This window comes from Xenopus laevis, chromosome 9_10S (assembly GCF_017654675.1).
Source record: "Xenopus laevis strain J_2021 chromosome 9_10S, Xenopus_laevis_v10.1, whole genome shotgun sequence".
Lineage (NCBI taxonomy): Eukaryota > Metazoa > Chordata > Amphibia > Anura > Pipidae > Xenopus > Xenopus laevis.
In genome coordinates, this window is record NC_054388.1 from 38,637,279 (window position 1) to 38,651,628 (window position 14,350).

Here is a 14,350-nt window from a genome sequence, read left to right on the forward strand (position 1 = left end):
TTTTTCCCCCGTTACTGGGTGCTTATGCGCGATGCCTGCAGGCTCATGCGACCTTTTGAAGAGGTGACAAATATGGTCAGTCGCACCGAAGGCACCATCAGCGACCTAATACCCTTCGCTTTCTTCCTGGAGCGTGCCGTGCGACGAGTGACAGATGAGGCTGTAGACCAGCGTGACGAGGAGCTGGAAGCGCACGATTTCTGGTCGGAATCACCAGAACGAACCCAGGCACCTGCTGCAACGCAGGGAGAGGTGCCAGAAGTGGAGTCAGAGGAGGAAGGTGGCTTTGTGGAGGAGGAGGAGGAGGACCAACAGGAGCAGGCTTCCCAGGGGGCTAGTGGTGACCTTTTGGGGACCCCTGGTCTTGTACGTGGCTGGGGGAGGAGACCGTGGATGATGCAGTCCTTGATAATGAGGAAGCGGAGATGGATAGCTCTGCATCCAACCTTGTGAGAATGGGGTCTTTCATGCTGTCATGCCTGTTGAAGGACCCCCGTATCAAGAGGCTTAAGGAGAAGGACCTGTACTGGGTCGCAACGCTACTAGACCCTCGGTACAAGCATAAAGTGTCAGAAATGTTACCAACATACCACAAGTCCGAAAAGATGCGGCATTTACAAACCAGCCTGCAAAACATGTTGTACAATGCTTTTAAGGGTGATGTCACTTCAGGAACTCATCAACATTCCAGGGGCAGAGGTGCCAGTAATCCTGCCACGAGCACACCTGCAAGGACAAAGCCCTTTGGCCAGTCTGTAACGTCAGACATGCAAATGTTTTTCTGTCCAAGGCAGCGCCACAACCCTTCTGGATCCACCCTCAAAGAACGCCTCGACCGGCAGGTAGCGGACTACCTGGCATTAACTGCAGATATCGACACTCTGAGGAGCGATGAACCCCTGGACTACTGGGTGCGCAGGCTTGATCTGTGGCCAGAGCTGTCACAATTTGCCATGAACCTCTTGTCTTGCCCAGCCTCAAGTGTGCTCTCAGAAAGGACCTTCAGTGCAGCAGGAGGGATTGTAACTGAGAAGAGAACTCGCCTAGGTCACAAAAGTGTCGATTACCTGACCTTTATTAAAATGAATGAGGGGTGGATCTCGGAGGGTTACTGCACGCCGGAAGACTTGTTCTGACTTCTATGCAGCTGTCCTTCTCTTCAAGCCTCATGACTCCACACACAGCTGTCCTTTAGCGTCCTCCTCCTCCCTCCGCCACCGTTACAAACTAGGGTGCAAACCCTACTGGTTTAATTTTTTCTGGCCTCTGTGCTCCAGTGGCTGCAACCAAAAAAACTGGGCAAACAATGTCTACAAGGTCAACGTATGGCAAAAAATGACTATTTTCAGCATTTATATGGCATATTTTTTCTGGCAACTGTGCTTCAGTGGCTGCATCCAAAAAAATGCATATTTTCTGCATTTATATGGCATAATTTTTCTGGCCTCTGTGCTTCAGTGGCTGCAACCAAAAAAATGCATATTTTCTGCATTTATATGGCATAATTTTTCTGGCCTCTGTGCTTCAGTGGCTGCAACCAAAAAAATTTATATTTTCAGCATTTATATGGCATAATTTTTCTGGCAACTGTGCTTCAGTGGCTGCGACCAAAAAAATGACTATTTTCAGCATTTATATGGCATATTTTTTCTGGCCTCTGTGCTTCAGTGGCTGCGGCCAAAAAAACTGGGCAAACAATGCCTACAAGGTCAACGACGTTGACCTTGTAGGCATTGTTTGCCCAGTTTTTTTGGCCGCAGCCACTGAAGCACAGAGGCCAGAAAAAATATGCCATATAAATGCTGAAAATAGTCATTTTTTGCCATACGTTGACTCAACGTATATGGCAAAAAATGACTATTTTCAGCATTTATATGGCATATTTTTTCTGGCAACTGTGCTTCAGTGGCTGCGACCAAAAAAATGCATATTTTCTGCATTTATATGGCATAATTTTTCTGGCCTCTGTGCTTCAGTGGCTGCAACCAAAAAAATGTATATTTTCAGCATTTATATGGCATAATTTTTCTGTCAACTGTGCTTCAGTGGCTGCGACCAAAAAAATGCATGTTTTCTGCATTTATATGGCATAATTTTTCTGGCCTCTGTGCTTCAGTGGCTGCAACCAAAAAAGTTTATATTTTCAGCATTTATATGGCATAATTTTTCTGTCAACTGTGCTTCAGTGGCTGCGACCAAAAAAATGCATATTTTCTGCATTTATATGGCATAATTTTTCTGGCCTCTGTGCTTCAGTGGCTGCAACCAAAAAAATTTATATTTTCAGCATTTATATGGCATAATTTTTCTGGCAACTGTGCTTCAGTGGCTGCGTCCAAAAAAACTGGGCAAACAATGTCTACAAGGTCAACGTATGGCGAAAAATGACTATTTTCAGCATTTATATGGCATATTTTTTCTGGCAACTGTGCTTCAGTGGCTGCGTCCAAAAAAACTGGGCAAACAATGCCTACAAGGTCAACGTATGGCAGTTGTTTAAAGAGAACAGTAGATTACTAGCCAGCAAAGCTACCTAAGCTAAAATGTCCCTCAAATCCCTGCAGACTTCTGTCCCTCCAATACAGAGCAGTATCAAGCAGATTACTAGCCAGCAAACTTACTATCATCTGTCCCTGAAATCACTAACAGCTCTCCCCCTACACTATCTCTTCCAAGCACACACAGGCAGATTTTTCAGATACATTTTTGCCCTTGATCCCCCTCTGGCATGCCACTGTCCAGGTCGTTGCACCCTTTAAACAACTTTAAAATCATTTTTCTGGCCAGAAATGTCTTTTCTAGATGTTAAAGTTCGCCTTCCCATTGAAGTCTATGGGGTTCGCGAACCGTTCGCGAACCGCTCGCGTTTTTGCGCAAGTTCGCGAATATGTTCGCGAACTTTTTTTCCGACGTTCGCTACATCCCTAGCAAACACTGTAAATCCTTTAAGCCAACAGCCATACAGAGGTGCCAATGAGTTGGTAGTCACTGGGGGGGGGATCATTCAGTCGTGGAGGTGGCGGTGGCGTAATGGGGGTGCTGGAGTTTTATGGTGAGAAAAACAACACAAAATGCAAAAAAGGGGGGTTGTGGGAGCAAAAGGGAGTAAAAATATATTTAAATACAATGGAAGTGCTACAGATCTGGCTAAATTAACTATAAACATAGAGAAAATAAAGAGGGGATTGATCAATGCACATTCCCTGGTCCCCTCATAAGTAATCCAATATCAATGCAAATGCAATTAGTTACAAAGCTATGGTCATAATATTGGTAAGTCACCATACCACATCAAGGTAAACCCCATATGGCGGTCCATCCGGTCATAGTATTCAAAGGCTGGCACTTCCCTGTATGGTAGCATTTCTTGGGATAAGTGTCTCCTGACCTGGGTATTGGTTTCACTGAGGGCTTAGTCCCCCCCCATTAACTTTTAAAAGTGACGATTGCCTAGACCACAGCATTAGTTATAGACCGGGAGTACTAAGCCCTCAGGGAAACCATAGATAAATAGTTAGGGACCGCCATATGGGTTTTACCTTGACATGGTATGGTGGCTTACCAATATTATGGCCATACCTTTGTAATGAGACTTATGAGACATATGGCCATAAATTATGAGACTATGAGACCAGGGAATGTGCATTGATCAATCCCCCTTTTTTTCTCTATGAAGAACAACACAAGTAATTCAGGAAATCCAATCTGAAATGAACTTTCAGTAAAAAGTAGCAGCACAGCTCTGTGGTTGTTGTGGCCTCCTTCGTTTTGTTTGAATTGTCACATTTTTGGCCTTTACGGTGTGACCTAAGAGGGTGAGCCCACAGGATAAAAAATCTAAGGTATGTACTGAGAAAAAGTACACAAGCTTGATGTTATCTCTCTTGGTGGGAGAGGGCAAAAAACTCTTATGTAGGCACCCAGGTTCAATGCATAGGGTGGCAGCTTTAGTGGGTGTCCTTTTGGTGCCTATATTTATAAATTTTTAAATATTTTAAAGAAATGCCATCTACCCAATGCTGGACAATTGCAGCTAAATCCAGCAGCAGAACTAAGCAGAAGGGAAGGTTACCCCCTATTCTGCAATCAGTGCATGTTAGATCTGTGATCACGAAGGAAAGGAGGCGGACTGAGGTCTGGTGCCTAAGGCAGCGCTGGACCAAAATACAGCCCTGTCACCACCCCAGTGGAAATCAGCACTGTGTCCAACAAATCTCTCAAAAGCATATAGTGCTACATTTTTGACCAATTCCCGCCTGTTGCTGAATGGCTATTCCCATTGACTTTAGATAGGGGGTCATTTCTCACAAAGACAAAAAATGCTCATGTAAAAAAATGTTCAGAAATTGCTAGTGTGTCTTTGTCTGACATCACCAGGGGAGACCTTTTTGGTAAAGTACGGTTAACAAGAAAGTTTCCACCTTGCCTCATAGCAGAATCACCCTAAAAAACAATAACCGCTCCTTTTTTTAGACTTCTCCTTATACTGATAATTGTGAAACACAGAATTATGCCCAGACAGGATATATTTGTACCAGCCACTTCGGCCCAGCAGCCATGTTTCTGCCGTCACAAAAGGTCAACTTTGGGATGCAGATGGTGAAAACCACATCCCCTTTTCCCCCTTCCCTACATTTCTTTTTATTTGCATCCAATTTGGGACACAGGCTGGAATTTTCATATGAGGTGTTACCCAGTCTTGTCTTATATTTTTTGTATGTGCGAGGCAACGCTGCCTTATTTTCTTCGCTTTCATGCAGGGGAAAAACTACACCCTCGCCTTTTGTGAGTTCTTTCCTTCAAAAACAAAGCAGGCACCTGGTTTGAATTAAAGTCTGTTTCAGCGCACAAGAATCCCCTGGCTGCAGCGAAGAATCCACATAAATATCCATACACCACAGCCAAGAATATGAGTGGTGTTGCCGAGGATTGAAGCGTTTCGGATCTCATGTCTTACCGACTTTGCGTGAAGCACAGAGTAGCCTTGGGGAGCTATTTAATGAACTGGAATTTCCTGGAAAGGCATTCACTGCTGACAGGCGCACTGTGCCTTTAAAATACTGGCTCACACAAAGTCTGGGATTCGTTTGGGAGAAGGTGGCGGTGGTGTACCCTTTGGCCGCTCAATCAAAAAGTGTCCCCACAAAAAAGCATTTATCCGCACAATATAGAGTGCACACAAAACGTACCCCGCATGAGACTTTCCATCAGCCCAATATCACGTTGATCCCTTTCATTATTAATCACTCTCTGCCCAATGGAAGGAGAATATAAAGGGTTTCACTCAATAAAAACGTATTTCTTTATGCTCTTGTGTTTAGGATGCTGGAATATTCTCTAGACCTCCAAAATGTCACCTTCTCCGCAGTACGCACTGTCAGAGTCCTCCGCCCACTGAGAGCCATTAACAGAGTGCCAAGTAAGTGTCCTTTCAGGCTTGTAAAATGTATGGCGGCCATTGTGCACGGACGAAAGGCATTGCCGGCAAGCCAAAACAATTGGGCCCTTTGTCTGCAGAATGGCCAGGTGGAATCTTGTTGTTTTTACAGTTCCAGGGTTGTCCACTTTCATGCCCTGCTGCTGATGAAGTACAACAAGGGAATGGGTACTGTTCTGGTCGAAACTGGATAAACGGGGTACAAGGTTCGGCCATTATACCCCCGATTGCAAATGCAGTCCCATCATTAACAAGAAAAGAGAAAAAAAGAAAGAGAAATGTGACATTTAAAGACAGGACTTTTCAGTGACCTCAGCAGATCTGAAATGATTATGTCAGGGAAAATATACTCTTTATAGGCATTTTGTCCACCGCTATATACACAGAACTGAGGGTCCAGTATGGGTGAGTGCTGCCATATTGTTTCCCTTAGACAGTACAGTATGAGGGTATAGGTTATTGTGTGTCCAGAACATTCCTTATCTGTTTATTTTATGTATACAATAAAGCTGGTAAATAAATGGGCAAATAAAAGCTGCCTACTCAACCCTTTAAGACCAAGTCTGCAGTTTATTGGTCAGTGTATAGGGATCACGAGAGGGCCTACAATATATGTTGGGCATATAGTGGGTTTGAAAATTCCAGGAGAATAAAGACTACATTTGTGGGTTGAAGTGACCCTCACCCTATGGTTCTCGTAATTGGATTGGCCCAATGCATGGGTGGCCAAATCAGGTAGAGATCTGCAACCTTGCCAGAGGAGTATGTCTCAACATACATAAGGCCAGCTTAAGACAATGATTTGTGGGCCTTAATGCTACCCTGTAGTGTCTAGATATAAGGAGAAAGGTCTTAGAGGATAAGTAGAATCCCTCTGTACCACAGAGCAGGAGGTGCCCATCAGTGTAGGAACTGGAAAACATTAAACATTTGATATTAAAGGGGCATGGTTAAAGCTAACACAAAGTCAACCATGATCAATACAAATATACACTGAGTCAATAAAAGCCCTGCTTTAAAAAATAAATTGGCTTGTAAAGATGTCACTGGGAAGTCTCCCTTCAACTGCACTATTTTGGCACTTGAGGAAAGCGATTGGTGTGTGTGTGCCGGAGATGATTAATTGAGAGGTCACAGTGTGAATGTGAGTGCAGAAGCCTCCAGGGAAAACATAATGAAGTCACAATTGCAGATGCTCCCATTTGTAGGCGAGCTGGAGATTGATAATTTTAGATAATTCAGACATGTTGGAGTCAGCCCACTATGGGGTATATTTATCAAAGAGTGGAGAGTTAGAGATCGCCACAGTCCTCTAGAGTGAAATTCAGCAACTCTCCATTCATTTCTATGGGATTTTGAAAGGTGTATTTATCAAAGGATGAACTTTCATTTCCACCCATTTTTAACAGACCTTTTTCTCGTTTTGTTTCAGGTATGCGCATTTTGGTGACTCTGCTGCTGGACACCCTGCCCATGCTGGGAAATGTCCTTCTCCTGTGTTTCTTTGTTTTCTTCATCTTTGGGATTGTGGGAGTCCAACTGTGGGCAGGGCTTCTAAGAAACCGCTGCTTTGTTCCTGAAAACTTTAGTCTGTAAGTTCCCTGGAAAAATGCAAGCAAGGTAGCTGGGAATCTCTGGGTGACCCCTCACGGTGTTTCTACTCTATCTGACGACCTTCAGAGCTGCCCAACATCTGCAGTGGGACCATTATCCCCATGGTTGTTGACCATTTGCTGTTCCAACTGATCTTTTTAGAAGCTTGTGGACACTGTCTACCTTATTGTGTATAATTAGGTGGGCTTTGAACATGTAGAATTACAAATAATTGGGCCACTACGAGACCTTGGCAAAACTGATTAGGGATGCACCAAATCCATTATTTTGGGATTTGGCCAAATTCTGAATTCTTTGTGAAAGATTCGGCCAAATCCTGAACCAAATTTGAAGCCTAATTTCTATGTGCAAATAAAGTTTAGGAAGGGTTAAAGAGAACCATGTGCTACAAACACAGTTAAAAAAATCTTTAATTCCTTTTCTGTGTGATGAAATGTCATATGATTTTAAGGTGCCAGGCACTTGAATTTGCTGAATCCAAGTCCTGCTGAAAAGGGTTGAATCCTGGCCAAATCCCAAACAGAGTCCTCCTGGATTAGGTGCATCCCTAATATTGATCCCTCTAGTTTACCTAGGAAAAAGTCAATACCATTTCTGAAAATTGTACAACCCCGGGGTACCATCCATGTAAGTTCCACTTCACCAATTTAGGGTGCATATGCAGCCCATGGAACTCCTGGAAGACTGAACAAAAATGGCGATGCAGTGCTTACATTAGAAATTTCACTAGTATACATAGTATAGTACATCTGTATATATATGTATTTATACACGTGGTGGGTGCAGTCTATTCTCATAGCCAGTACAGTCTAGGTTATAGTTTATTGTGTGCCCAGACCATTGCTCCTCTGTATACAGGGCCGCTCCGGCCATGAGGCAAGGTGAGAATCTTGCCTCAGGCGGCACGGAGCGGCCAGTTACCAGGGGCGGCAAAAAGCCGCCTCTGGTAACTTTAAGAGCCGAATTTCCGTTTTTTAAAACGGAAATTCGGCTCTTCTAGCGCAGCGAGCGCAATAGCGCTCACTGCTCTAGCGATGCGGCCCCTCCTCCACCCGCTCCGACGCTGTTAGTTAGAAGAGCGGAGCAGGAGGAGGGGCGGCTTTGGGGCTGCTGCCTCAGGCGGCAGCAGCCCCTGAAACGTGCCTGTCTGTATATTTGTATTTATACATATGGGTGGGTGTTGCCATATGGGTATATGATAGTCCTACTCCGAAGAATGCCAGAAATTGCTTTGTTCACCACTTATGTTCCTTGCAGGCCGGCTTCCTTGGAAATAGAGAGATACTACCAGACTGAAAATGAGGATGAGAACCCTTTCATCTGCTCTCAGGCCAGGGAGAATGGGATGCGATATTGCCGCAACGTCCCTGCCATGAGAGAGGAAGGCCTGGAATGTACACTGGACCATTATTTCTATAACAATACCAGTAACACCTCCTGTGTGAATTGGAACCAGTATTACACCAACTGTTCGGCTGGGGAGCACAACCCATTCAAAGGGGCTATCAATTTTGACAATATTGGGTATGCCTGGATAGCAATATTTCAGGTGAGGCTGTCCTTTTCAACGAACACTATAGAGAAACTTTACTTGTACCTGGAAATGATATACAGGGAGTCCTCGAGCTACATACACCCGACTTGCATACAACTCATACTTACAAACAGAGGTTATTACAGTAACATACTTTATTAGCATTTAGCTTTAATAAACCACCTGCCCTAATCCCGTCTGGCATGTGTTCTCTACTGCAGAGAACAGAAAGGTAAAAATAAATACTATGTTGAGACAAACATCTGTCTAAGTTGCATTTAATAAGTACATGTAAATGTTTCAACTTACATACAAATTCAACTTAAGAACAAACCTACAGACCCTATTTCGTATGTAACCCGGGGACTGTCTGTATAATATTTATTAAAACTAATTTTAGGGTGAAAAGATTTATTAACATTTTGAAAAAGTTAGTGGGATACCGGCCCAGTCCTATAGGCACTGTCTCTTCTCTATTCTATGTTGGACTATTCCAATCTGCTACTCAGAATTATACTCCACTCTGTCTCTTAATACCCCAGCGCAGCCTATAAACATTTATTCTCTTTGTTGATAGGGTGTAAATTTTGCTACAGCATCGACTTTGGCCTTCACACTTTGTTTACCCCGTGATTTATTCATGAAGTTGTATATACAGAGTGGGTGCAAATTGCTTCTGGGTCACATAGAGCCCTGGTTATTCTCTGTGGCCTCATTAATGGGAAACCTTTTTTATCCTTTTTAAAGACACATTGACAATCGCACTCCGTAATGGCAACACCATCCGACTCATTTATCAAGTCCTGTATTGATGGCAGCAACTGAACACTGAGATACATGCATTATACATGTCTATATTGCTCTTTGAGACATGTGTCACATACGTTGACCCTCACTTTTAGCATTGATGGGAAAAAAACACATTTAAAGGGAAAACCTGCAGCACAAAATACCTATGGTATAATTTACTAGGGTCAAATAGTGATTGTCAAATCTGACCCTTTTCGCTTTGACAAATGTTTAACGGGCAACAAATTTTGGGCTTAATGTTTGTGGCGAATTGTGGCATCTAATACTGAGCAGGATCCAAATCCTAATTTGTTGTCACGGCCGGCACCCAATACCAGAACAAGTGCCAAGTACCCTGGTCTCGGCTCGGCTTCACCAGTAGTGTGACCGTTGGGCTTCGGGAGGAGCCCTCAGCTTACTTGGGTGCCACCTGGACTTAATGAGGGGTACAAGGTGAGATGTTCTGGCTGGCAAAGGGGCACGGCTGGAAGCAGAGTCTTTTGGGCCGAAGGTCACAGTACAAGAGGATTAGGCAGAAGGATGGTCAGACAGGCTGGGTCGAGGCAGGCGGATATCAGAATCATCAGGCAGGCAAGGGTCAAAACCGGGTAGTCAATCAAGGGGTTAAGCAGGAGAGTTGTCGTAGGCAGGCAAGGGTCAGGACACAGAATGCAGAATAGTCAGGAACAGGCAGGGTCAAACACGGATAATCAGATCAGAATTTCAAAGACAGACGCACAAGGCTCAGGAAAACCACTAGAACAAGTTCTATCACGGGCAAAGGGCTGTACACTGGCCCTTAAATAGCTTTCAAAATTTGCGCCAAAACGTGCTGGTTGTGCTGGTGGTGTCATAGTCACATGACTTTAAAGGATTTGGATTCTGTTTGGCTGAGCACTCAGGATGCTACAAATTCAGGATTTGGTTTGGGATTTAGCCGAATCCCAGCAGTTTTTGCAGGCAGGTTTGGAACATGGGGTTGGCACATGCATTGGGCATAATTAAAGGGGGCACAAATGGGAGTGGAAGTGATCAGTGGGTGATGAAAAGACTCACAGGGAGGAGAGATAGGACCTGAGGGTGATGGTAGCATGTGGCCCAGTTGGGGGATTTGTGGGGTGAACAAAAGAGGGGATGTCATGTAGACAGAGGGGGTGGGTTAATACAACTTGGTCTGCCTCTGTTTGCACATTTGTTCATGGAATTGTATAAATCCAGAACCAAATTAGTTCCATTCTTAAAATATACAGACTATACAGTACAACAGGGTGCTTAGGGTGCCTGTAAAAAGATTTCTATGTTAAAAACTTGTTTGAATGACAAGTAATGTGATTCACTCAATGTACTTCAAATCTACACAAGTACCACACAAACTGGGCTTATTTGCACCTGAGCAGTAACCAATGGCAACCACTTGTTTATTACCTTGTTATGATAGTTGCAGGCCGAACAATAAAAGCAACATTTTGATTGGTTGTCATGCAATACTGGCGAGGCATTAAAGGGGTTGATCACTTTCCAAACACTTTTTTCAGTTCAGTTGTTTTCAGATTATTCACCAGGAATACAGACTTTTTGCAATTGTTTTCCATCTTTTATTTTTTACTGTTGTCCCAAAATTTAAATTTTAATGTTTGTATCTCTGGCAGCTCAGTGATCCAGGAGTAGCTGAACTGTTACAATTTGCTACATTTAGTTGATATAATTAGTTTCTACATTTATCCGCAGCATCTGTGTAATATTAGCAACTATCGTATCATTTTAACTATTGTAAAAGTTGCCGTGTAATTAAACGCAGGGACAAAGATAACAAATTTATCAACTAAATGTATCAATTTAGAGCTCCTAGATAGAGATGGCGCGAACTGTTCGCCGGCGAACTTGTTCGCGCGAACATCGGGTGTTCGCGCTCGCCGGAAGTTCGCGAACGTCGCGCGACGTTCGCCATTTTGGGTTCGCCATTGTTGGCGCTTTTTTTTGCCCTCTCACCCCAGACCAGCAGGTACATGGCAGCCAATCAGGAAGCTCTCCCCTGGACCACTCCCCTTCCCTATAAAAACCGAAGCCCTGCAGCGTTTTTTCACTCTGCCTGTGTGTGCTGAAGAGATAGTGTAGGGAGAGAGCTGCTGCCTGTTAGTGATTTCAGGGACAGTTGAAAGTTTGCTGGCTAGTAATCGTTTTGATACTGCTCTGTTATTGGAGGGACAGAAGTCTGCAGGGGTTTGAGGGACATTTAAGCTTAGGTAGCTTTGCTGGCTAGTAATCTACCTTCTACTGCAGTGCTCTGTATGTAGCTGCAGTGGGCAGCTGTCCTGCTTCTGATCTCATCTGCTGACTGCTGCAATAACAGTAGTCCTTGTAAGGACTGCTTTTATTTATTTTTTTGTTGTTTTACTACTACTACTACTACTACTATAAGAGCCCAGTGCTATTAGTCTAGCAGTGTTGGGGAGTGGGACTGGTGTGCTAATCTGCTGCTCCTAGTAGTTCAGCAGCACCAACTTTAATTTTTTTTTTTTAATATTCATTTTTTTTTATTTTACTTTTTTTTATTTTACTACCGCTGTAGTAGTGTATAAGTTGACCTTTTAGGCATTATTTGCCCTGTAGGCATTTTTTGCCCAGTGTGTTATTCAACCAACTGCCATCTAGCTGTGTGACCTTGTTCACATTCTGTCTAAATATCCATAATATTACCGTCTCCAGAAAAAACACCGGAGTGACTTTTTTCAAGCAGCCATAATATATTTTACGTAATCCGTATCCATCGCTGTAGTAGTGTATAAGTTGACCTTTTAGGCATTGTTTGCCCAGTTTTTTTGGCCGCAGCCACTGAAGCACAGAGGCCAGAAAAAATATGCCATATAAATGCTGAAAATAGTCATTTTTTGCCATACGTTGACTCAACGTATATGGCAAAAAATTACTATTTTCAGCATTTATATGGCATATTTTTTCTGGCAACTGTGCTTCAGTGGCTGCGACCAAAAAAACTGGGCAAACAATGCCTACAAGGTCAACGTATGGCAAAAAATGACTATTTTCAGCATTTATATGGCATATTTTTTCTGGCAACTGTGCTTCAGTGGCTGCAACCAAAAAAACTGGGCAAACAATGTCTACAAGGTCAACGTATGGCGAAAAATGACTATTTTCAGCATTTATATGGCATATTTTTTCTGGCAACTGTGCTTCAGTGGCTGCGTCCAAAAAAACTGGGCAAACAATGCCTACAAGGTCAACGTATGGCAGTTGTTTAAAGAGAACAGTAGATTACTAGCCAGCAAAGCTACCTAAGCTAAAATGTCCCTCAAATCCCTGCAGACTTCTGTCCCTCCAATACAGAGCAGTATCAAGCAGATTACTAGCCAGCAAACTTACTATCATCTGTCCCTGAAATCACTAACAGCTCTCCCCCTACACTATCTCTTCCAAGCACACACAGGCAGATTTTTCAGATACATTTTTGCCCTTGATCCCCCTCTGGCATGCCACTGTCCAGGTCGTTGCACCCTTTAAACAACTTTAAAATCATTTTTCTGGCCAGAAATGTCTTTTTTAGATGTTAAAGTTCGCCTTCCCATTGAAGTCTATGGGGTTCGCGAACCGTTCGCGAACCGCTCGCATTTTTGCGCAAGTTCGCGAATATGTTCGCGAACTTTTTTTCCGACGTTCGCTACATCCCTACTCCTAGAGCTGGTTTAGTGATGAAGAATCAAGCTTTATACTTAAGTATTAGAAAAGTACAGATATAGGATCCCTTATCCGGAAACCCGATATCCAGAAAGCTCCGAATTACGGAATGGCTCTCTCCCATAGACTCCATTTTATCCAAATAATCCAAATTTTTACAAATTATTTCCTTTTTCTCTGTATTAAAATTATTTCCTTTTTCTCTGTATTAATAAAAAAGTAGCTTGTACTTGATCCCAACTAAGATATAATTAATCCTTATTGGAAGCAAAACCAGCCTATTTGGGTTTATTTAATTTTTAAATGAATTTCTAGTAGACTTAAGGCATGAAGACCCAAATTACGGAAAGATCCGTTATCCAGAAAACGCCAGGTCCGAGCATTCTGGATAACAGGTCCCATACCTGTATTAGAAAGTATTTGGCAAAAGTCTTTATTTCTGGTGAACTGTCTGAAACCAACTGAACTGAAAAAAGTATTTGAAGGCGAACAACCCCTTTAAATATTATTTACTCTGCTATTGTGCCCCCCACCAATCCCATAACTATAGGGAGATGATGTTCCATCCTATAATTTTATAAAACCTTATTCCATGATTCAATTTAGCATAGTGGTCCCCAAACAGCTGGACCCTTTAGGACACTTGAATCAGCTGTCTAAAGCTCAGTGAGAGATACAGGGGAGGGGCTCTTTCTAGTGATTCAGTAAATCCAGGGTTCAGTTTGGGATTCATGGCCTCCCAGCTATTACTGACGGGGCCTGGGTGCAAAATGGGCAGCTGCTGCCCCCCTCCAGAAGCAGCATTCACACCAGATTTGCAGACGACTGAGGCAATGGCAGGGCCCATGGGGGGGCCCTGGTGGGGGGGATCACACCCTCCCCCCGCAAGCACCCGTGGTAGTTCCGCCACTGTGGCCTCCCCAAAATTTCCTACCTGTTCCTGATGTGGCTGGAGGGACAGGCAACAGGATAAAAAAAAAAAAGTTCTGCACCATACTGATACCTTCTATCCCATTCACCCAAAATGATCTTCCACAGCACCTCATTTGCAGAATTGCATTGCAATCATCTTTTAATGCAATTTTAGGGAGACCCCAAAATGGTTTTGTGGTGGGGTTCAGAATGCAAGCCAATTAGAAATAAAGTTTCATTATTCTGAATGGCCGTATGTAACTGTAGCAGTAACTAATTATGCCCGAATAATGAGTTTCCCTCTATGACTTCTCTGTGATGCTAGGGATCAATAATGCCTAATTACAGTTGCTAGGATACATCAAAAAAAC

The 14,350-nt window shown here is 43.3% G+C and overlaps 1 protein-coding gene across 5 annotated transcripts in view; it reads left to right on the forward strand.

Moving 5' to 3' along the window:
• The window catches only part of LOC108702791 (voltage-dependent T-type calcium channel subunit alpha-1G), a 118,626-nt gene that overhangs the window by 61,951 nt on the left and 42,325 nt on the right, over positions 1–14,350 (forward strand). For all 5 annotated transcript variants that reach the window (XM_041579263.1, XM_041579261.1, XM_018238480.2 and 2 more), the window contains exons 4-6: positions 5,322–5,419; positions 6,870–7,029; positions 8,309–8,600. In XM_041579263.1, the coding sequence (XP_041435197.1) occupies positions 5,322–5,419; positions 6,870–7,029; positions 8,309–8,600 (550 nt within the window). The remainder of the gene's footprint in view (positions 1–5,321; positions 5,420–6,869; positions 7,030–8,308; positions 8,601–14,350) is intronic.